The following is a 24,244-nucleotide window of genomic DNA, read 5'->3' on the forward strand; positions in this document are numbered from 1 at the left end:
TAGTCATGGCATTGGACCTAAATCCCCAGACAATCCAATATATAAATACCTCATGCTGGGAGCATTAGTCACCAAACTGGTTATCCTTTCAAGAAAACCGATAATTAATTTAATGGAGAGACCATTTATCACCACACATTTGCTCCTGGGTTGATTGCTGTTGAAATGTTCAGGATAATCAGACATGATAATAGAAGATGGGTTGATTGTTTGCGATTCAGCAAAAATTCAGGTTTGGGCTGTTCAGCAAAAATCTGAAGAAGAACTGGTTTTTAAAGTGTTGTGCTCAACCTATTATTTATCTGTATTAATAGCTTTTTCTGACTTGTAGTTTTGTGGTTCTATTGGAACAGGCTGCTTTGAGTTCAATGCTATGACTCCATTTCCCACACACTTACAGTGGTACCGCGCAAGACGAAAGAGTTTTCTGTTTTTTGAGTCGTTCCGCAAGACGAATTTCCCTATGGGCTTGCTTCGCAAGACGAAACGTCTTGCGAGTTCTTGCGAGTTTGTTTCCTTTTTCTTAAAGCCGCTAAGCCGTTAATAGCCGCTAAGCTGCTAATAGCCGTGCTTTGCAAGACGAAAAAACCGCAAGACGAAGAGACTCGCGGAACGGATTAATTTCGTCTTGTGAGGCATCACTGTATTTTGCAGATTCATTATTCACCATGGAAATACATGGTGTGTGCAAGCAGATGCACACACACACACACAAATTCAGAATCCTGTTACACTATAAACATTCTCTTTCCCACCCCACCCCACCCCACCCCCTCTGCAAAACATGCTTTCAATTAAAAAATATCATTAGGGGCCTGTGAATTGGAAGTAGGGAAGGTCACAAAGGCAGAGTGCTACAAACAGCAATTTTCACTTATACCAGTTAAGGGTTGCTAAAACTCCCTGAGAAATTGAAGGCGCAAGCAGTTGTTATGAGAATCACATTCTTTGTCACTGGAATTGCTTGGCCAATTTTTCAATGGGATTCGATTGGGGTTGCCGCAGAATGTCACTGTTTTGCAAGAGGGATTTAATTGTGTACTGGAAATTTAGGTTTGTGCAACTAAATCACTCTGGATTAAAGCACTCTGTACAACAAATCCACTTTTAAAAAGGAGAGTTATTGGGAAATGCACTGAAAATAATGACAGATTGACAGGTAGACCTATAACCTCTGTGAAAACTCATCAGGATGAAATTAGGGTGAATGCACATTGTTGCACTCTCCCCAGAAACAGATTAGAATGAAGATAAAGAGCAGGCATAACATAACATCTGTGTCAACTTTATGCAAGCAAATCAGGATAAGTGGTTGATAAACAAGTTATCCTCCAAACTAAATAGTGTATTAAGTATCACTATTGCTATATAAGTGAGGAACATGAAAATTCCAGTACTGTACCTTATTCGACCACTTGTTTTCCCCTATGCCAGTCCTGCTACCTCTGGAACAACATAAAATAGCTTGTTTGGAACATGCTTTTATCTCCATCTTCATTTGGCCTGGGAAAGCTTAGCCTTAGCATGCCAAAAGATGCTTCATGTTCATATGAGAGTTACTGAAAATGATTTTAGGCTCCATATCAAGTGTAAGAATTAGTTATATCAGACTGCTGATATTTTGCTTTGCTGCAACCTACTATTTCTTTCTCACTTTATCTTGACTCCTTAATAAATACTAAGTGCTTTGCAAACTTAGGATCATCTCACCAGAGTGTTTTAACTAGCTTGGGTCCAGACCAGAGATTTGTGAAAAGGTATTGGGAATTACTTGATTGATTCTGGCTCCAGAGGACAGGCAGATTTGAAGGATGTTCCTTCCCTGCTCTCAAGAAACCCCATAGCTCTGAAGCGCCTTCTGCTTCAGAGCTAGAGAGATAATGCAGGTGGTTGTGATTATTAAAGGGCCACTCTTTTCTTGGTGGCATTTCCCTTTTTGTTGCACATCACAAATCTCCAGAATTCTCGTCTATAGAAAACTACAGCCGGTAGTGCTGTCCTGCTAGGGCCCTTGGCTGGTTCTGCTATGTAGCAGGCTGAATTGACTCGCTTCTGGTGGCATGGGAAGAAGGAGGATACGGGACAGCAGGAATCAGTGCCTGAATTATGCAGGAAGATTTTGTCAAGCATTAGCCCTAGCAAGGTTGGGGTGCCATTAGGCTTTGCTTCAAGTAGCTCAGCATCTTGGATCAGCACTGCTGGGCTTAGAGGATTTGCTGCATTTTCAAAAATGCAAAACAGATTGCACTATGCCTTGAGGACTTGAGACATCAGAGTGAAAGCTGGCAGGCCTACTGAGGACAAAATGCAAAGGATGGTTCCCCAGCACATGCATACGCACTCATTTTCAAGGACCAGGAACAAACTAGGGTCCTCAAACACTCTGCTTTATTGGTTCTATCAGGTGTTGCAAGAATCTCTTGTACATCCTAGCATTGTTAACCACGGCAGAAACAGAGCTGTGCTTTGTTGTGTTAGAAAAGCAAACCCCTTTCAGAGTCGCTCAAATTTCTTGTTTCCATGACAGTCAGAAATGTAGTTTGTTTTACGGCTTCATGTTTCTTGCAGAAGACCTACCTAACAAACCCTTTTGCAATGTACAACTTTGATTTATTTTTTCTTCCATCTGTCCTTCCTGGATAACAGGTGACACATCATATACTAAGATACGTTGACATGAATGACAGCTGAATGATTGGAATGCTGATGGTGCCTGGCAGCTGAACTAAAGATTGGCAGGGATGTTAAGAAGATTGGTCTTTGAAATTCCAGTTTGATCTCAAAAGCACATGGCCTCTGAATTGTTTGGAAACTTCTCTGCAGAGTGCTTTTCAGGTCGAATTCAACAATTTATTCATGTGCCACAGATGATTTACTGTGGGAAAATGATTGCTTTCAGTATTGGGAGGCCACTACAGCCTCTGCCCAAGAGACTCTGGCCTCTGTCCCTGATGACAAGACTGAGCGCAATGGCCTATTGGGGAGCATCAGACAGGGCCCTGCAAAGCCCTATGGACAATTTGTTGATGGCCTGTACAATACCTTCAAGCGGCAAGTTCAGGACCTGGCAGCACAAGAACTGATTGTACGCCAGCTTGCGTTTGATCATGAGGACTGTAAGCAAGTGCTGCGCCCTTTGATGGCAACATCAAATATAGCCATTGCTGATATGCTTAAAGCCTGCCAGTCAGTGGGCACTGCTAGCCACGGCCTGCTAGCCACGGCCTGGTCCTCCGCCGTGTCCCAAAATCCTGCAAAGGCTACAACCTGTTGGATTGACAGTGGCTAAGGAAAAAATCCAGCTAAGGAAAAAATGATTGCTTGTACATGAGAGCATGAGCAAAGTTCTTATTGTTACAGGGTGATCTCATAGCTAGAAGCATCCTTGGAGCATGAATAGCGCGTGAACAGCTCGTGCTGTCCCATATGATTGGCTAACGTAGTATGGCCTGATCGCTCGCATGGTCTAGTACCAAGGTCTTTATCTGCTGGCTAGAACAAATTGCTTGATTTGTATTTTTTGTATCTTTCTATTTCACACATTTCACACAATAAAAGCTGTGCTGCATTAGCCCTAGGAGCTGCCATATTTCCCTAGGAGCAGCCATAATTCGGAACCTATCTTGGTGTGAGACTGATTTTTCTCTGGATGCCGAGCTGCAACTCGACAATTGGTGCCCCGTGTGACTGCCTTCGAACTTCACGTTGTTTTTCAGCACTCACCAACACGTCGTTCATCCACGTAGTGGATCCCTGGTGAGTGCTCCCGTGTGACTGTTTGTTTTTCATTATTCAGCACTCACCTACACGTCGTTCATCCACGTAGTGGATCCCTGGTGAGTGCTCCCGTGTGACTGCCTGTTTTTCATTATTCAGCACTCACCAACACGTCGTTCATCCACGTAGTGGATCCCTGGTGAGTGCTCCCGTGTGTACAACGTTCAGCTCTCACCTCGCCCCGCAAGGGCTGCAGACGCGTCGTTCATCCACGTAGTGGATCCCCGGTGAGAGCTCCCGTGTGAATGTGATTCTGGACTACGTTACGGACTTATCAGCACTTATCTCCGCCCGGACAGGGCAAAAGGCGCCTCTCTCTCATCCTCCTACGGATCCCTCGGTAAGTGCTCCCTGCTCTTTTTGCAACTCTTGCAATCATGGGAAAATCTCTCTCTGCACCACAGAAAAAATTTTTAAAAGACCTTAAATTCCTTTTGGCCAGTAACAACCTTGCTGTTCGGAAAGCTGACCTTAAGTCCCTTATAAAAGCCCTGGACACTCACTGTCCGTGGTTCCCCCAGGACGGAAATTGGGAGTTAGACGATTGGAAAAAAATTGGACACTTCTTTCAAAATCATCCGCAGATTGATGTAAAGGTTTTGCATGCCTGGGGTAACGTCTACAAAGCTATGTCGTGCTTAACTCCTTCAAACATTCTTCTGGCTGCTGCAACAGCCCCCCCGGTTCCCGCTTTGCCTGCCTCAAACCTACCTCCTAAACCGCCGCCTCCTCCTGTCACTCCCCTGCATTCTTCAAATTCTGCAGCACCCCCTGCTCTTCCACCTCCTCCGCCCAAGGCATTTGGCACCGCTTATACCACTCCTCTCCAAGAAGAGACTCTTTGTACCACTGCTCCGTTGTTGCCTTTTGATTCTGATACTCCACATCTCTTTCCTGTGATTGCTCCTGCACCGCCAGCCCCCGTCATGCTGACCCAAACTGATGTCCTCGATGGGTTAACGGGAGGAGGCAATTTTCTTACTGCTGCCCAACAGCTAACTCTCCATCCTCAGTATTGGGAGGCCACTACAGCCTCTGCCCAAGAGACTCTGGCCTCTGTCCCTGATGACAAGACTGAGCGCAATGGCCTATTGGGGAGCATCAGACAGGGCCCTGCAAAGCCCTATGGACAATTTGTTGATGGCCTGTACAATACCTTCAAGCGGCAAGTTCAGGACCTGGCAGCACAAGAACTGATTGTACGCCAGCTTGCGTTTGATCATGAGGACTGTAAGCAAGTGCTGCGCCCTTTGATGGCAACATCAAATATAGCCATTGCTGATATGCTTAAAGCCTGCCAGTCAGTGGGCACTGCTAGCCACGGCCTGCTAGCCACGGCCTGGTCCTCCGCCGTGTCCCAAAATCCTGCAAAGGATAAAACCTGCGTTGGATGTGGCAAAGTGGGCCATTTTCGTGCACAGTGCAGATCTAATACAGAGCAATGTCGTCCGAGCAAAAAATGCCCCATTTGCAAAAAAGGTTTCCACTGGGCCAATCAGTGTCGCTCCGCCACGCCTCAGCAGAACCAGCAAAATCAGCCGACGGGAAACCGGCAGTCGGGCCCACCCCGGGCCCAGGCTCAACAATAGGGGATCCAGTGCATTCTCCAGCCATCCCACCTCCGGCTTTACCTCGCCTCCTTTTAATTCAGGACTTATACCTGCCAGTCCCCTTTGTACCACATCAAGCCAGGGTGTCAATAGGGGCTGGTTTTTCTTCTTCAGCACAATGCCTTGTTTTTCCACTGTCAGAGGTTTTACAGCAAGGGATCCACCTTGTTCCAGATATTTTACATGGATTACAACGAAATGACCCCTATGTGACTGTATTTTCTGATCGCGAGGCACGTTTGCAATCAGGTTCTCCTATAGCAAAACTTATATGCGTCCCAAAGCCAACCCAGGGCCATGACCCCCTTGTTGCTGCTACCTTCCCAGTCACAGAGAAGCGTCCAAAGATCCAGATGACCCTTGGGGGTCGCACGATTGAAGGGGTCTTGGACACGGGGGCTGACTGTTCTGTGATCGCTATCAAGGATTGGCCCTCTGCCTGGCCACTAGAGCCAGCTTCTTCTGTTATTGGCGTTGGTGGCGCTGCAGCTGCCCAGCGCAGCAGGAACCCTATTTTGATTCAAGGCTCACAAGGCTTTGAAATGACTATCTTACCACTGGTTCTGGACATTCCCGTCTCCCTTTGGGGGCGAGACCTGCTTGCTGCAGCGGAAACTACAATTTCTACAAATTTATGCTAAGGGCTGCCCCTGCCATGCCCCGGACTGCGCTTTCTCTCTGCTGGACCACAGACACCCCAGTATGGGTGGATCAGTGGCCTTTGCCTAGACAGAAGCTTGCAGTGGCAGCCCAGTTAATTGTGGAACAACTTGAACTGGGGCATATTGAACCTTCTACCAGCCCATGGAATACGCCTATTTTTGTCATCAGAAAAAAAGGCACTAGCCAAGCATAGTCCGCTTCAAGCATATTCCGCTTGCTGTAACTAAAAAGATTGCAACAAGGTCGAGAACAGAGCCCATTGTCTTCGTGGGCCGTGTTAAAAAAACCATATTGCAAGTTGCTTTCTGTCCGGGAACCATGCCAAAGCACAAAAATGAAACAACTGGAACACACTGAAATCCCTCACCCCCTCCCTTGCCAAGAGTCCACAATAGTTCCAAGACAGCCCTCTGTATATGCTCAGGGGAACACATCATAGGGCAGGACTCCTGAGGGAGGAGAAAAAAGGAAGAGATCTGGGGGGTAAAATCCAAGTGATGTCAATAAGGATGAGAATGGTAAATTAGTCCAATGGCCACTTCCGAGCAACCTGTGTGATATTTCGTGGCTCGATTATTGGCATGTAAAAACCACAATCCAGAAGAAGTCACACAACCATTTCTGCAGATACAGGAGCCCATTTGCTGTAAATAAGTCTGATGTATTGCTCCTTGTACTGCTGAGTCAAAAGTCCAAGCCCAATGAAGCGTGATGATACAGATGGGATGGTTGCTATTAGGAGGCAAAACCCAAGCGATGCCGGTCTGACGAGGGCATCCTTCAAAGCCAGGCTCACTTCCCAAACAAGAGGCAGCAAAACTGTAATGATGTTTGGTGGTTGAAGTGGCTTCCCAGGGAAAAGGGGGGCCAATGCAGTAGGGATGAAGATAGCCTTTCAGCGTGCCAGGAAACACTGGAACAGCTGTGGAAGAGCCTCTTCCATTGCAGAGGTGATTGTGATCTTGTCCGCTGGATTCTTGTGTTCTTTAAGGGCAGAAAATAGTGGAGACAGAGTGGAAGTGGGCAGGTCCAAATAACTCTTTATCCAATTTAGCTGTCCAAGAATTTGTTGTAAATCCACCAGTTTAAAATCAGGAAACTGTAGTTGAGGCGTGACTGGAATGGCTGCAGATGCTGTCAGCTGGTGTCCCAGGCACGTAATGGGTAAAGTCCGCTGGATTTTTTCCTTAGCCACTGTCAATCCAACAGGTTGTAGCCTTTGCAGGATTTTGGGACACGGCGGAGGACCAGGCCGTGGCTAGCAGGCCGTGGCTAGCAGTGCCCACTGACTGGCAGGCTTTAAGCATATCAGCAATGGCTATATTTGATGTTGCCATCAAAGGGCGCAGCACTTGCTTACAGTCCTCATGATCAAACGCAAGCTGGCGTACAATCAGTTCTTGTGCTGCCAGGTCCTGAACTTGCCGCTTGAAGGTATTGTACAGGCCATCAACAAATTGTCCATAGGGCTTTGCAGGGCCCTGTCTGATGCTCCCCAATAGGCCATTGCGCTCAGTCTTGTCATCAGGGACAGAGGCCAGAGTCTCTTGGGCAGAGGCTGTAGTGGCCTCCCAATACTGAGGATGGAGAGTTAGCTGTTGGGCAGCAGTAAGAAAATTGCCTCCTCCCGTTAACCCATCGAGGACATCAGTTTGGGTCAGCATGACGGGGGCTGGCGGTGCAGGAGCAATCACAGGAAAGAGATGTGGAGTATCAGAATCAAAAGGCAACAACGGAGCAGTGGTACAAAGAGTCTCTTCTTGGAGAGGAGTGGTATAAGCGGTGCCAAATGCCTTGGGCGGAGGAGGTGGAAGAGCAGGGGGTGCTGCAGAATTTGAAGAATGCAGGGGAGTGACAGGAGGAGGCGGCGGTTTAGGAGGTAGGTTTGAGGCAGGCAAAGCGGGAACCGGGGGGGCTGTTGCAGCAGCCAGAAGAATGTTTGAAGGAGTTAAGCACGACATAGCTTTGTAGACGTTACCCCAGGCATGCAAAACCTTTACATCAATCTGCGGATGATTTTGAAAGAAGTGTCCAATTTTTTTCCAATCGTCTAACTCCCAATTTCCGTCCTGGGGGAACCACGGACAGTGAGTGTCCAGGGCTTTTATAAGGGACTTAAGGTCAGCTTTCCGAACAGCAAGGTTGTTACTGGCCAAAAGGAATTTAAGGTCTTTTAAAAAATTTTTCTGTGGTGCAGAGAGAGATTTTCCCATGATTGCAAGAGTTGCAAAAAGAGCAGGGAGCACTTACCGAGGGATCCGTAGGAGGATGAGAGAGAGGCGCCTTTTGCCCTGTCCGGGCGGAGATAAGTGCTGATAAGTCCGTAACGTAGTCCAGAATCACATTCACACGGGAGCTCTCACCGGGGATCCACTACGTGGATGAACGACGCGTCTGCAGCCCTTGCGGGGCGAGGTGAGAGCTGAACGTTGTACACACGGGAGCACTCACCAGGGATCCACTACGTGGATGAACGACGTGTTGGTGAGTGCTGAATAATGAAAAACAGGCAGTCACACGGGAGCACTCACCAGGGATCCACTACGTGGATGAACGACGTGTAGGTGAGTGCTGAATAATGAAAAACAAACAGTCACACGGGAGCACTCACCAGGGATCCACTACGTGGATGAACGACGTGTTGGTGAGTGCTGAAAAACAACGTGAAGTTCGAAGGCAGTCACACGGGGCACCAATTGTCGAGTTGCAGCTCGGCATCCAGAGAAAAATCAGTCTCACACCAAGATAGGTTCCGAATTATGGCTGCTCCTAGGGAAATATGGCAGCTCCTAGGGCTAATGCAGCACAGCTTTTATTGTGTGAAATGTGTGAAATAGAAAGATACAAAAAATACAAATCAAGCAATTTGTTCTAGCCAGCAGATAAAGACCTTGGTACTAGACCATGCGAGCGATCAGGCCATACTACGTTAGCCAATCATATGGGACAGCACGAGCTGTTCACGCGCTATTCATGCTCCAAGGATGCTTCTAGCTATGAGATCACCCTGTAACAATAAGAACTTTGCTCATGCTCTCATGTACAAGCAATCATTTTCCCACAATTTACTACCATCTAGTCTCGGTGTTTCTTGAGATCAGAGGCGCCACCTTTGCCAGAGGATTGAGGGGGCCTGTGCGCAATGTCCTGATGCACTGACGTCATGGGGGGGGGGCTCTGAACATTGAGGGGGCCCAGCTCCTTTAAAAAAATAAATAAATCAGGGGATCCCACAGTGCTTCAGCCCCTAGGAGCTGGCGCCACTGCATAGAATACAACGGTAAATTCCAGAGCTAAAGAAAGATGGAAGCCATTTCATTGTACTACTTGCTTCATTTATGGAAAAAGAAATGTTATTACTCAAGTTAGTCTAGATTTACACTACCTGGAAATCCTTCCTTCTGAGATTAGAGAGTTTCTGTACTTAAACCAGAGAGAAAAATGAACTATGCACTTGGCCAGGATACTTCCATGTATTCTTGCTTCAAATCTTCCTCTACCTAAACTGAAGTACGCAGAGGTAAAGCACCTGGATTGCTCAGTTGGTTAGAGTGTGGTGCTGATAAAACCACGGTTGCAGGTTTGATCCCTGTCTGGGGCAGCTGCATATATCTGCATTGCAGGGGGTTGGACTAGATTATCCTCAGGGTCCCTTCCAACTCTGTGACTAGTAATCGTAATCTCCGAAGGCTCAACTCTGCCCCCATCTTCCTCCCTTTCTGCTGATTCTTGTGTCTATTTTTAGATGATGCCCCCTTGAGGTAGCAAACTGTAAAAAAAAATATTCTTTGACTATATGGTGCTATGTTAAACCTATGCAGGTTGTATCCAATGATGGCTTTGCCTGGAAAGTGCTTCTGCTCATCTAAGTTGGCTGTGAAAGACATCTGACACTGAAAGCAGATTTCTTGGCTAAAGACCCAACCAGCCCCTTAGTCAAAGATCCTTACAAAGCAGCTCAGATGACAGAGTGATAAGAGGAAAGCACTCAGTGAAAAGGTACAGAGTAAGGTGGCCAGGTAAAAGAGAGGATAGGGCTCCTGCACTTTTAATAGATGTTCAGAAGACCAGATTTCAGCAGGTGTGGCTTGCAGGACAAGCCGGATCTGTTGTGATTCATCTACACAACCATTCATGCTTCAGGTCCCCCCGTTTCCTGCCCTTTTGTGACACCCCAAATCAGCTGCTTAAAACAGCTGACCCATAACGTACGGTGTTAGGTGTTGCTGCTTTTAACCCTGTAAGCTGCTTTATTTTGCATTAAAAGTGGTATATCTGTGTACTGTTTGGTGATTTTTGAAATATTAAGTAATATATATGTCTGAGTATGTATGTGTGTATGAACTTTTAAATAAAATAAATAGCATGGCACAACAGTGAGGCTTTTAAAAATATATATATGGGTTTTACAGTTTGGACAGAAATAAACACCAGTAATCTTTCAACCCTAGTTCAGCATCATTTGTGTAAAATGGCCTTAATCTTTTTCTCAAGGGGTCCCTCTCCTGGCTGCTGCTTTGCCTGCAGTACCCAGTAGCTTAATTAGAAACAAGGGCTGAACATACTGAAGCATAAAAATAAATATCTGTATTAGAAAACAGTTTAGCTGCTGGAGAAACATGAGAAAGGAACAAGCAGAGTTTTACAGTAAAATGATAACAGATGCTAGAAAAGTTCAGCATATGGGAGGCTACGTAATACTGAAAAGTATGAAACGTTATGGCTAAAATAATAAACCAAATATTTGCAGAGAACATGGGTAACACTATTCTTCAAAAGGCTGTGTTATCTTTCAGGGGTACAAGCTTAACAACTAATAGTTTATTTATCAGTGGAGTTTAAAGATAAGAGTACTGAGGCTATTTTGACGACAGTGTGTTATTGTTATAAATATTTTTTTAATTAAAAAATGCCCTTTAAAAATGAACAGATTATTTTTTTTAATGAGAGTTCTCTGTCATCTTCTCCAGTATCACCAAAGGGGATATATAACAATCAGATTTATTTAAATATAATAAACTGAGTTTTTTTAATTCATCAGACCAAAAAAAAAAAAATTCCAAAAGTTTATATTTAGCAATACTTTTACTTAATTATATCATAAGTTAGATCAGCGTAGTCAAATACGTCTTACTGAGCAGTGCTGGTCTCCTGATTATGGAACTTCCTCCCTAAGTGGGTGCATTTATTCCCTATGTCAATTATTTTTCAGCAGGCTTTAAAAACGCTTTCCTCAAAACTGACATTTTAACACTCTGCATTTAACTGCTGCTTTTAATGATTTATTCTTTGCTGCTTGGTTTTCGTATTTACACTAATGTTGTATTTTTACTGTCAACGATCATGTTTTAACTGCAGCTGTCATTATAACATTTTGGTTGTGATTTTGTGATTTGTTATAATGAGCTTTTATCTCATGACCCACCCTGGTTAACCCTGAGAGGTGGCCTATGAATACCCAAGTAAATGAATATGGCTTGTGTCCACTGCCATCTAGGCAATGAAGCCTGCACTCTCTTTTAATATGTAGTTATTACTATATTTGTTTTTGTGCTGCAATCTTTATTCTTCAGCTTGAAATCATTACTGTTCCCATTTAAGTTAGGCCTGCTAGATCCATCCACCAGACAATTGTTCTTTGGACCTGGTAATTGATGCACCGGTTTGTTTGTTTTAATAAAAAAACTATTTAATGGGCTGTACACCACTAGTGTGGTTTGAGAAGGTAAACCATAAAAATCTGATGCCAACTCCGCCTTAGATCCTTTATAACAATAGCTTTGTCTTTTGCCATGTTGTATCTTCATTGCTAGGTTTCCATTTCCTCTACACTGGTATAGTCTAGCTTAGCTAGCCACAGGATAGGACTCGGGGAAATAGTAGGGAGCTTGATGGGCTATGGGACAGTTGACCCTCTGCTCATTCTTTGGACTGTGAAGGGGAGTCCTCTCAGAGTACACGTCAGAATGTTCTGTTGGTGACAATCAGTTGGTTGCAGGGGGTGGGGGTGGGAAGGAAGGAAGGAATGAGAAAGAAAGCAATGAGAGCCAGTGTGGTGTAGTGGTTAAGAGCGGTGGACTCCTAATCTGGTGAACTGGGTATGGCTCTCTGTTTTGTCTCTGTTGTGACTGCATAACAAAAGTTGAGTCTGGCTCCTGCTTTCAACCTCAAGCCACCCAAGGCTGCTGTCATCAGCTTGTGTCTGCCCTTGTTGTACCTCCTGGCCCCTCCCACTGGCAAAAAACTTTTAATTTCGCTGTGTTGTATACTTTCTCCTTCTTCTAAGGCTGTGCATGTATAGGCTACAGTGTCGATTTTGCTGACACAGCAGTGGTGTTATCTCCCCATGCCGCTGACATAGCTCAAGAAAAGGCTAAAGAAATTGAGCAAAAGTGATATTTTTGTTTTTGTAGGATTTATACATCAGACAGTGATTCATGGTTATTTAGCATATATACTGATCAAGTCAAATGGTCCTCTGAAGATGAAATTAATTTCGGTCCTCAAACTGTGCCTTATTTTTTAACAGGTATGCTGCAAGGAATTCAATAGGATTTGGTGGTCTGAAAATAAAAAGAGAATAGTGGTTTTGTACATACCTACCAATTCAAGAATTCTTTTAACCTCAATTAAATTATCAAAATTACCCACCTAAAAGTAGTTTCAGGAATGGAACCCACAGTATGTAGTAGATTTAAAAAGACTAAAAGTACTTGAGTATTGTTTGGGATCATAAAACATTTTACTTTAATACATTATGGCAGCAGTCCTAATCCTACTTATCTGGGAGTAAGCCCCATTGAATTAAACAGAACTTAACTGAGTAGACATGGGTTAGGATTCTGCCATAAGTAGCAGGCATTTGGTAAATGTAGAGTTGCTAGTGAAAACATTTTAATTTCTTATATCATTAGCATTTTTTCTCTTAATTTCATCTGTGGTAGGCTAAATTCCAAAGTTTCAAAGAATGTCAGATTTTTACAGCTGTTCATTTGATCTGCTTTTTTATTTTAACTTGGGGCAAATGTTAAATTCCTTAAAATGGAAATGAATTGCTTCACTCCTATACTGGACTGGCATGGCTTAAAGTTGTTGAACTATAATATTACATGGTTGTTATTGGGCCTGAAAAATGAGGGGGAAATGCTTAGATTTACTTACTTTATCCTTACTTACTATCTATCCTAACCCCCTTCTGCTTGGGAAGGGAAATGAGAGGAAACTACTCTGTACCCCTCTAGACATATGAAAACAGGGATTAAAAATATGTAGATTTAGGAATGCTTGGCTGTAGGAGCTCTCACCATCTCTTCCTACAGAAATAACAGGAGAGAAGTAGTGATCCAGTAGCAGTTCACCCCCCCCCCCCAAAAAAAAACCCAGGATAATGAATGTTGTGGTCTCTCATTACAGCCATGTCAAATCAGATTGTATTTTATTTACTACAGGCCAGTCTTGATCTCCACCCTCGTTCTTTTTAGACCTCTTCCAATTCCAGCTTTGCTAACTCTAAAATGAAACTGGATACTCATCTGCATCATGCTGTTCATGGTGCTTATCAAATTAAGGCTGATGACCAGAGCCAGCATAACTACTTCCAGTTTGTGTAGAAATGTTCACACTTCACACACATGCATTAAAGTCTCATTCCCAAACACAGCAAATGAGGTGGCAATAAGTGTCAGGACTATATCAGTTCAAAATACAAGTGTGGGCTCACATGAATGAATTATCCTTCATACAAAAATGCTTGAAAAACAGCATATCAAGGGGTAAGGTCTAATGATGCAAAATGCTACATTTTTTTATGCGCAAATGATTATTTAAGCATGCAAAATTCATTCACCTGAGCTCCTATCCACTGTTGTAAAGCCCAGCCATATATTTCCCACTTCACTTGCTGTTTGTAAGAACTAGGCCTATATAACGACTGCCAGCAGAAGTTTGTGCACGTTGTTAAGAATGAAATCGTGAAAGATAAACAAATATGTTACCTTTCTTTTGCAAGTACTGCAAGACCTTGTAGTAAGATAGGCACAACTGTCTGGTCCAAATAGGCACGTGTAGGTAGTGACTGAAGATCTACTTTCTGCTTTGATGTTTTCTCTGCACTTGCTTTCTCATTTTCCACTATTCGCTTAAAATGTAAACAAACACTAGATGAAGACAGCAATCCAGTGTTTAAGTTGAAAATATAAAGTCATGCATTTCTGAACTATCTAAAAATTGACCCAAAATCCATACATTTTACTTATTCAGTGAAATAAGTATGTTTTCTCAAAAAATCACGCAGAACCCCCATTAAAAATGTTTGTTTCCTTGAAAATTCTGTTTGCTTACTATGGCTCCATGAGACAGCCATTGCTGGTTCCTTGCCTGATTTTTACAAATTTACAGCAAAAATGTCTAGATGAGGTGAATGGTGGTGAAATCACCTGGATGGTGAAATAAAAATTGTTTTGCACACAAATATACACAGGCATTCAATAGGTGAACATCAATATGAGGATCTTCATATATGCAACAGTCTTTGTAATACTAATGCCAGGATGAAAGCAAAATAAATCTCTTTCATTCTTAGCTACACGAGCTCAGGCACTTCTATAATAAATACCTGAGATTGTAAAGTTGTATTAGACAAGCTATTCTAACACATGACTGGATCAGAGCCCCTATCGCTAGCTTCACTCAATTCTATGAATAAACAACTTTAGCAAATTGTACTCTTTAAGAATGTCAAGATGAGACTATTATTAATTTATTACCCACCCTTCACTCAAAGTTCCCAGGATGGGCAACAACCATTTACAATACAGTTTAAAAACTTACAGTTAAGAAATACAATCACAAAAAATATAGCAGATCCCAATTTCAGCAGGGAATAGTTAACTCTAACGATAAACTTAGTTACCTCTACGTTCTCTGTAAGACCATATTCCGCATGAGGATTTTCTGGAACCTGCAAAGCATCACACAATTATAAAATATCTCTTACACACACAATCTCACTAAAGCAGGTATTGTTGGGAGTTTTGGCATTACCTGTGGCTGGCTCTCCATAATCTGTTCTGTCTCCATGATGTGTGGAAGTTAGCAAATACGAAGTAGTCTTGGTGGGGAGGAAACAGAAGGTTACTGATTACACTGTGACCAGTTTTAGAAACTTATCTCTTAAGTACAGCTGATAGTTCATATGTTACCAACAACTTCCAAATGTCTTTTGGTATGACACATTTCGTATCTTCCCGTTAAGAGATATTATATATATATATCCCTTAACAACAAGATCAAGGGGTTTGAATGTCAGTTGTTTTAAGCAGAAAGGTTAATTTCTATCCAAATGTTCTGGGGGGGGGGAGGGGAGGAGGAGCCAGAAAAATGGGAGTGGGGTGGGGGAAACAGGGTCAACTACATGCACTGCTATAAAAAGCAATGATAGGGGGGAGGGCGGCCTTTGGCCCTCCAGATGCTGCTGACCTCAACCTCCACAACAAGCACAGAAAACAGGTAGGGATGGCAGACCAAGAGCATTCGGAGGGCCACAGATTCCCCATCCCTGTTGTAATGGCTGCGTATTGAACTTGCGCACGTTTACTCAGCAGTAAGTCCCCGTTATTCTAATGGGTCTTGCACTACTCCAGAGTAAGCGTGCCTGCAATTGCAGCCTATGCGTCCGTAAGGAAACGCTTCATTCGATCGAGGAGCAGCCCGATCTGCCTGCTTTCCCTTTCTTAAAGGCAACCGACCCTCGAGGCCCCGAAGGACCCCCGGAGCCCGAGCCGCAGAAGCGCCAAGAGGGCAGCAGGCGGCCCGGGACATCCATTTCCCCGCTCCCGCTCCCCGTCCCCAAGGCTGCCTCAGCGGAGGATGGGCGCCGCACTTCGGTCCGCGGCTCGGCAGCCCGCGCTCACCTCCACTTAGCCGAGCCGCTCTTGGGTTCGAGGATGAAAAGCCAGCAAGAAAAAAACCACCCGTCGCGGAGCAACGAGCGAAACAATCCGCGAGACGAGTCGTAAACAAGGAACTTAGCCTGTCGTATAGCGGCGCGCCGTAAAGGAGGGAGCCGGGAAATGTCGCGCTTCACAGGCGGTAGGCGATTCGGGCCTCTAGCGCGCCTGCGTAATGGAGAGAGCTCTCCAAGAGAGAAGCTGCGGGGTGGGGATTTGCTTGTTTGAAAAGATAGGGACTCTCGGTCGCGGCCGCAGCTCCTTCTGTTCAAGATGGAAATTAGCGTGGAGGCTGGCTCATCGCACAAACCCTGTTCTCAGTTTCTGGCATGTGAAAACCAGAATAAAAAAAAGAAGACGAGTGGTCTTGTTCGCTTCTCTTCACCCCGATCGAATGAGTTTGAATTCTATTGAAGTATTTCTTCATTCTGTGTAATAATAAATCATCTTGTCTAGCAACTAGTACTCAAGTTTTGTGCATAATGTAAAAAATATATAGGAAAGCAAGCAGTAAAACAGCTGTTGGTCATGGCAACCAGCATCCTTTAAAAGCTCGATTGAATTAAAAGAACATAAATTTCAAAGGGAACTGGGCCAGGTAATTCAAAATGTGCCTGTACAGAGAAGCCACTAATTTAGCTTGCAGTGTTGAATTGACAGGAAGAGCAAACTCTCTCCTGAAGGGAGCAGGATATCCCAGGTGGGATTGAGTAGTAAAGCAACTCTAGTAAGAAAGTCACTAGGTTCTAGTCTACTTTCTTCAACAGGTTTCTTTAATTCTAGTGTAACACAAGGAGGGCTGATACATCCAACATGGCAACTTAATGTTAAATGCTGAGTATCAGTCACTCTACATTGAAGTGGGTGAACCCAATATTCCCTTGAATATGGGCAATGGTATCATCCCATTCCCTGCAGTGGAGGTGAATCTCAGAAGCATCAATATTGCAGCGAAAGCACAGTCTCATTCCAAGTGCATAAAGAGGAGGAGGGGATGCAGGGATACAATATTAACATCCCAGGCAACCCTACCATTGGAAGAAAGGGTACTCATTCTGAGGGTATGACTCAAGTTTGCCTCCAGTATTCATCAAGAAAAAACAACTGCAGGTTTTCAAAATTTGAGGGAAAACTCCTAGTTAGGAACATTCCATTTACTGATGTTATTTGACCCACAGGACAGATAATTGCATCCTTTAACAATGGATCTGATTGCCTTTCATTGGCAGCATAATTGTGATAGGTACAAATTATAACGTCTGTAAATCCAAACTGATGCTTTTCCACAACATGCTTATAATTATTATTTGTGACATGAAAATCGTATTCTAGGAATTAGCTTTTATATAAATGCATTACTGATCCTATACAGTTAGGTATTACATTGAAATCAATAGGTTCAAAAGTGATTAATTCTGCATAGGATTGCATTCTATGTGTACTAGAAATTAGATAGGTTGTCTATATTTTATATGCCATCCAATTATTTGATTTTTAAAATTTATTATTAATAACCTCATCACAGCCTGATGCCCTCAAAGCAGTACAAAAGATAAAATGAGATAAAAATAAATAATAATACACACTCCAAAAACAATAAAAGCATTTCTAAATATGAATAAGTAATATTCCATAAAAGGACTGAGTCACACTTCAGGGAAAGTCTTCAAAAACATCTTCAGTAGCCACCTAAACATCAAGACATCGAGCGCCTGTCTAATCTCAAGCAGTAATTAATTCCTGAGGGCTAGAGCTTCAACACTCAAAGCCTCGTTTCCAGTACAAACTAAGCACACATCTGAGGCATACAGTAGTCTCAGCAGTGCTCCTCTAGAGATGTGCAGTTGCCAGGCAGGGCTATATGAGGCAAGATGGTCCCTTAGGAAACCTATTCCAACTTTTTAAGGGCTTGGAATACTGAAAGTAAAACCTTTAATGGTGTGTGATAGCTTTTTGGCAACAAGTTCCGCTCCCACAGCAGAGGTGTTATATGGTGATGGTGAAAGAATATCCCAGCCAACAACCTACCTGCTGCATTCTGTGCTGCTGCAATTAAGTTCAAGGGTACATAGATCCCACATGGAGCACATCACAGTAATCTAGCCTTGAGGTTACAAATATCAAGACCACAGTGGCCAAGCATCTCTGTATAGGAACAGCCAGAGCTGCCCTAACAAAGCTGGTAAAAGGCATGCTTGGCTACCAAGGTAATTTGCACACCAAGAAACAAATATGGGTCCAGAGACGCACCCCCAGACTATACATACTGTATACCTGTTCCTCCAGAACAGACAAGTGGCCTATCCCATGCACATGGGAAATTATATAGGAAGAGATGATCCATATGGTAAAAAAAAATGTATTGGAATAGTGAATAGGGCTTCTAGACAATTCTTGTTTTAAATAGGTCCTTTATTCAAAAACATAACCAGCATCACATAAGTCTCTTAAAGCTTTGCTGCATCATTCTGTAATTTTATGTGTTTTATATTACTTCGAACATCCCCAGTTTAGTTTTTAATTGCGGGGATCTGTAGAAAACTTCCCTGCCTCCCTCCCTTCTTGACTTGACATTCTGTCAACAGGCTGAGGACACAATAAAGAAATCCTAACTCCCATTACGCATTGTATTCCCTTACTGACTACATTGCCCAGAGTGCACCGCTTCCACACAAAGCGGGTGCAATGTAGAGTGGAGGAAGAGGGGCATAAACCCTACCTATTACTGTATTGGCTTTTACGCCGACACTAAGAGACACACCAGCCAGCCAACCCGCTATCTCCGTTAATTACGTGAGACGAATTGCGTGATGGTAGCCTTCCGGGTTGACCCGCCTCCTTTCCCTACCGCCCGTAGTGCCGACCACGCCCCCTATTGTCGCTTCTGCGGTTCGCACAGGCGCAAATTGACGAGAGCGTCCAGGCAGCCGGCGAAGGGCTGCTGTTACGGCGCTCCTTATTCAGGAAGCGTCGCTGCGCAGATTGCCTCGTGCGCGCGCCTGCGAGTGCCCCCCTGTTCCTGATAGCGGGGCTGAGGGAAAGGGGCGTAGCCTGTGCCATGGCAGGCCCGCGCGGCTGGTTGTTGTCAGTCGCTGGCAGCGGGTTATGGCGACGGCGGTGGTGAATGAATTCTCCGGGCGGGAGAGGGAAGAAGAAGGGCTTAGCCGCCTCCAGCTCCCCGACTCGGGCCGCCGGGACTTCCTCTCCGCCCGGGGCCGGGCCGGCTCCCTCCGTCCAGCACCACCAGCAACAGGCAGCTGCTGCGGCGACGGCGGCGGCGGCTTCCCCTCACAAGCGCAACCTCTACTATTTCTCGTACCCGCTGTTCGCCGCCTTCGCCCTGCTCCGCTTCCTGGCCTTCCAGCTGGGGCTGCTGTTCGCCTGGCTCTGCGAGCGCCTCTCCCGCGGCGGCATCCTCATGGCAGCCGCCAAAGGCACCGCCAGGGCCGGCGCCGGCGACGCTCCCGAGACCGTGCGAGCCTGCCACAAGCGCGCCTTCGAGTGCATCTCCACGGCGCTGCGCATCGACGAAGACGAGGCCGGTAAGGGAGGCCCCGGGGAGGCGAAATGGCTGCGGCAAAGGATGGGGGGGGGGGCGGCTGTGTTGCGCGGCGAGGACGGTGCCGGCGGAGGGAAGGAGGACAGGGACGGGCGTGCGGCGTGGAGAAGCCCCCTTTCGCCGTCGCCTCACACCCGTCGGATGGCTTCGCCCCCCATCTTTGGTGCCCCCCAGTTCCGTCAACCTCCCCTTCCCGGCGCTGTGTCTCCTTATGCTGATAAATTGCTTCCGAGTTCGCTCTTGTCGCCCATCTGCTCTCGCAGTCGAGGGGACTGAAGAGCGTTTTTTTAGGTCCTCCTTGTAGTGTTGGCATCGATGGTTCAGTCCGCGCGCAATTAGTTAGATAGGCAGGGGTTTAAAAGGCGAGGGGCTTTGAAGAGTAGAATTGCTCCAGAGTGAAAAGCCTGTGGTGGTATATTCACCCCATAAGAGGCGGCGAATGTTAGGATGTATGGAGGGTGCTGACATGAAGGACTTGGTGGGTGGAGTCTATGTAGAGGAAGGCTTTGCTGTGAATGTGAAAGAGACTTTGTGTTACCCGCTTAGTCTCTTTGTTCTCCGAGTTCAGCTTGTACTACTGTGGTTCATCATACACCATCACCAGCCGCTGCTTCTGTTAACTTGTTTGGGCTGCATATCAAATTCAAGTTTCTAAGGGGTTCAGACAAATTCTTGAGCTGGTAATGCTGAGAGGGGGGGGGGGGATGTGTAGAATGGTGAGCTCTGTGGAGGCAAACTATTCAGAAAGGCCTTTTTTTGTTAGGGTTGACTGTACTGTAACTTAATCAGTAGCTGTTAGTCTTGTGAGAGAACATGAGAGTTCAGATATTTTAAAGCTAAATCGTTTGCCATTTGTAACCTTCAGTGCTTCCTGGTGTGACACTTGGTAAAAGATAAGCCATTGATAGCTTTTTAAAATCATGCTGTAAATAAATAGGGACTGAAGTGAGGTTTGTTGTTGTAAGTTTTACTTAATGTAATAGGTTAAGACCCACTCTTTCCATTTACTTATTTCGTGGTGATTTAGAATAAGAGGGAAAAATAACCTTTCCAATGCAGCAGTCACAAATATTTTAAAATACAATAAGATGGATATGTTGAAGCACCTTACACTGACCTAGACAACTGGTTGATTCTAACCTACCCCTGGGTCTCAAGCATAGGTTATTCCCAACACTGCTACCTAAGATACTTTTAGCTGGAGATGCCAGGGATTGAACCTTTTACATTCAAAATGTGTTCCTTACCACAAGTTATGGTTCTGAACAAACAGCATTGGACTGCCAACATGTGTAACGAAAACAAAAATTAAGACTGACATTAAGAACATGGTAAGAGCCTACTGGATCAGGCCAGTGGCTCATTCACTATCCTGTTTTCATAGTGGCCACCCAGATGCTTGTGGGAAGACCGCAAGCTAGACCTGAGTGCAACATTACTCTACCCAACTGGTATTGAGAGGCATAATGCCTCTCACAGTTGAGATAGACCATTGCCAGCATGGCTAGTAGCTGTTTATAACCTTGTCCTGCATGAATTTTTTAAATCCTCTTTTAAAGCTGCCTGAGTTGGTGGCCATTGATGCCTCCTGTGAGAGTGAGTTCCATTGTTTAATAATGTGTTGCCTAAAGCAGTGTTTCCCAAACTTTTTTGGGCAACGGCACACCTGTTTACTGAAAAAAATCTCGCGGCACACCACCATTAAAGCCCCGCCCCGTGACGTCAGCGCGCAGCGTCACGCCGGGAGGGACGCACGAAAGTGAAAGTTTTTTCCCTCCCCCTTGCCGGGGAACCTCCAAGCTTTGGGGGTGGGAGGAGGCAGCAGAGCGAGGGACTGAGGGACGGCGGCAACTGAGGCGGCGGCGGCTGTTGTGGTGGTGGCGGCGATAGCGGGCGGAGGAGGGGGCGGCGGCGGGGCTTGAGGAGCCGTCGCCGGGAGTTGCTGCTGCTGTTGTTGCTGCTGCTGCCCGGACATGCCGGCCTCCTCCTCCTCCGCTGTCTCGCGCTCCTCCCTTTTGCACGCGCTGCCCCGCCGCTCGGCACCACCACCGCGGAGCCGCCCCCGGCTCGACGCGGATCCTCGCCGCCGCCGCCTCTCACCGCCCGCCTCGCCCGCCTCCCTCCCACGGCACACCAGCCAATGTCTCACGGCACAGTAGTGTGCCGCGGAACACTGGTTGGGAAACACTGGCCTAAAGTACTTTCTTTTAGCTGCCCTCATTCTTCCAACATTCAGCTTCATAGGATGTCCATGAATTCTAGCATTATGAGAGAGGGAGAAAAACTTTTCTCTAACCACTGTCTCCATGCCATGCATTATTTCATAAACATCTATCATGTCACCTCTTGCCTTTTGTTATTTTTAGGAATTGATTGTGAATTCGAACCCTGTGTCCAGTCACTTTCAAAACATAAGCTTGAATTGGGTATTTTTTTCAAGTTGCCCGCCCTTTAAGTTTCCCTACTTAGTGATTGTGGCACTATATGGCTTTCCTGGAAAGTGTAGAAATAAGCAATATCTGGGAGTAATATAGCTGATTGCCCATTGTTTTGTATGAGAGATTAAACAAATCTGAAACATTAAGATTAAACCTTTCTATCTCATTTGTTCAGCAGAATCAAGATAAGGAAGTAAGTGAATGAGTTCAAGACAGTTTGACAAGCCTATGAAAATAACTTTCCATTGCTCTCTGGGTGTGCTGACCCCTGCGATTTCCCCAAATGTGGGAAGCTCGACTGCATAATTTGTGGTAGGTTTAGGATAGGTTAGGCTAAGAGAGTGGAGGAGCCGGGGTCACATAGTAAGCTTCATGACTGACTCATAGTATAACACACTGATTCTTCACATGCAAAAAAATTATGGCAAAACTTCATGGACTGTATTGCAAACTGTGTCAACATATTAATGTGGTTTGCTCAGTTCAGGATCTGAACTGAAAGAAATTCTCACATATTGAATGGGTAATTGCCCTGCTTGGCTGTGCTTTTCTCCTTCTAGGCATGTGGATTTGCTTGCTAATGTGAGCTGTCTGGAGCTCCTTACTTTTAAGATGCTTTTTATAGTTCACCTGATATAACCATAGCCTGTTGAGGTCTGGAGTATATGGATTTACTTGTAGCAGCTGTTGTGTGGATGATCCAGCATTCCTGTGTGGGATTGAATTGGGTAACTTTCAGACTTTGATTGTGTGCTCTCTTGAGTAATCTGACATTAAAAGCAAGGCACTGTGAATTCATTGACTTCTCACATTCTCTTGTGATCCAGATTCTCATTTTTCTATCTAAATACTTTATTGACACTTTGTTTCTTTAAAACAAAACAAAACAAAACAAAAGGAATGTGAAGGCAGTCAGAGTAGCATAATGTCAAGGTGAGTTCTGAACCTGAAAGTCTGAGGTCACCTGTCACTTCAGTCATGAACTTCCTAGATAGCGTTAGCCAGACTACTATCTGTATACCTTAGCTTTCCATCTGCATATGGGGATACTTTTGATTTACTTGTCAGGCTGCAAGCAATCAAAAGCACAATATGAACGTTCTGTATTTCATCAATCCCATAACAACTCTTGATGTGTAATTACCTTTCTGCACATATTGTTATTGGGTTGCTTTCTGAACAAGCTTTAATACTGGGTTGAGATCCAGTGTAGTGTGGAGCAGTTACCCCCTGCGGGCCCCCACAAGACTCAAAATCTGTTCCAGAGGGTTGAGCAGATTTGGGTTGTTGGGAGCTGGAGTATGGAGAAGAGAAAACAGAAGTCTGAATGTGCATACTGGTAGCCATCTTCAAATAACTTCCATAGGCTCTATACAGTGTCTGTAGTTCTGACCATTCTTCATAACGGAAAGTATGCAACCAACTTTTTCTCAGCAGGACAAAAGGAACAAGCTGTTGAATGGTACAGAAAGGGGATTGAAGAACTGGAAAAAGGAATAGCTGTGCTAGTTACTGGTCAAGGTAGGCCAACCTTGTGTCTCTGAAACTGTGAGCTTATTTTGATCCTAAATTTAAATGAATAAACAGAAGGAGCAATTGAAATTGGCAAAGAAAACCTAGTAAATCATTATCATCTTCTTTTTTTGCAGAATTAAAAAAAAAGTTTTTTATGGTTAATTTTCCCCCCTCTGACCTCGAGCCATATTACCATGGATTTTTGGTTTCCTTGAGGTTAATCACTGGTTGTTTGCTCCTGCTGCTGCTACACTGCCAGGAAACAAGCCATGGTCTAGTTTAGCATTATGGTTGGGGCTTATTTGGAGCAAAAACTACAGACTTTGTTTAAAATATGTTAGCCACCAGACCACAGCTTGTTTCCTTGCAATGCAGCAGGAGTGGCAGAGGAGTAGCATTCATGTTAACTTTCAAATGTTTGCAGAAAAATTTTCTTTGCCGTAAGGCTTATGCAGACAATTAAGAAACATTTCCCATAGTAGTCAGCTGGTGAGCTGTTTTAATTGTTTATGTGGTTTTTATTGTATTATAATTGTTGCAGATGGCTTTGGTATTTTTCACAAAATTGAGGTAGACAAATACGTTTATAAAAAAACAACTAAACCTTAGTTTATGTTTGAATGTGATGTGTGAACAAGGCCAGAGTTGTTGAATGCAATACACTTCCTTAATTGCTGACAGCTAATTGTACTTGAAATAAAATCTCTGTTTTGGAATTACTCAAACCGATACTCA

General features: G+C 44.7%; 2 protein-coding genes across 7 annotated transcripts in view; one reads left to right on the forward strand and one right to left on the reverse strand.

Annotated features, from left to right (window-relative positions):
• Positions 1 to 12,432: 12,432 nt before the first annotated feature.
• On the reverse strand, positions 12,433 to 16,289 carry DPY30 (dpy-30 histone methyltransferase complex regulatory subunit). 2 transcript variants are annotated; one of them, XM_083497017.1, is made up of 5 exons: positions 15,962 to 16,289; positions 15,093 to 15,159; positions 14,962 to 15,009; positions 14,045 to 14,187; positions 12,433 to 12,613 (listed from the first exon to the last, which is right to left on the reverse strand). In XM_083497017.1, exons 2-5 carry the CDS (start codon positions 15,126 to 15,128, stop codon positions 12,541 to 12,543), a joined length of 300 nt encoding a protein of 99 aa, XP_083353143.1. In that variant the 5' UTR covers positions 15,129 to 15,159; positions 15,962 to 16,289; the 3' UTR covers positions 12,433 to 12,540. The 2 variants fall into 2 exon arrangements, with proteins under 2 accessions (XP_083353143.1, XP_083353144.1); XM_083497018.1 differs by having other exon boundaries at positions 15,931 to 16,123.
• Positions 16,290 to 18,385: 2,096 nt separating this feature from the next.
• SPAST (spastin) overlaps positions 18,386 to 24,244 on the forward strand; it is a 33,816-nt gene continuing 27,957 nt past the window's right edge. For 2 of the 5 annotated variants that reach the window (XR_014524491.1, XM_083496878.1), the window contains exons 1-2: positions 18,388 to 19,539; positions 23,429 to 23,515. Coding sequence is in view for 4 of the 5 variants with exons in the window: in XM_083496878.1 (XP_083353004.1) it covers positions 19,122 to 19,539; positions 23,429 to 23,515 (505 nt within the window). In the remaining variant the exon portion in view is untranslated. Of the gene's footprint in view, positions 19,540 to 23,428; positions 23,516 to 24,244 lie in introns of all 5 variants that reach the window. The other 3 variants (XM_083496881.1, XM_083496880.1, XM_083496879.1) reach the window with 3 other exon arrangements.

Source organism: Podarcis liolepis (genome assembly GCF_965112155.1).
Source record: "Podarcis liolepis genome assembly, chromosome: 3".
NCBI classification, from domain to species: domain Eukaryota; kingdom Metazoa; phylum Chordata; class Lepidosauria; order Squamata; family Lacertidae; genus Podarcis; species Podarcis liolepis.

Coding starts and splice junctions, on each gene's coding strand:
- DPY30 (XM_083497017.1), bottom strand. CDS start 15,128: ATGGAGACAGAACAGATTATGGAGAGCCAGCCACAG. Junction 15,010..15,092: donor TTATGGAGAGCCAGCCACAG/GTAATGCCAAAA, acceptor GATGCTTTGCAG/GTTCCAGAAAATCCTCATGC. Junction 12,614..14,044: donor GCAGTACTTGCAAAAGAAAG/GTAACATATTTG, acceptor TTTTATTTTCAG/ACCACCAAATCCTATTGAAT.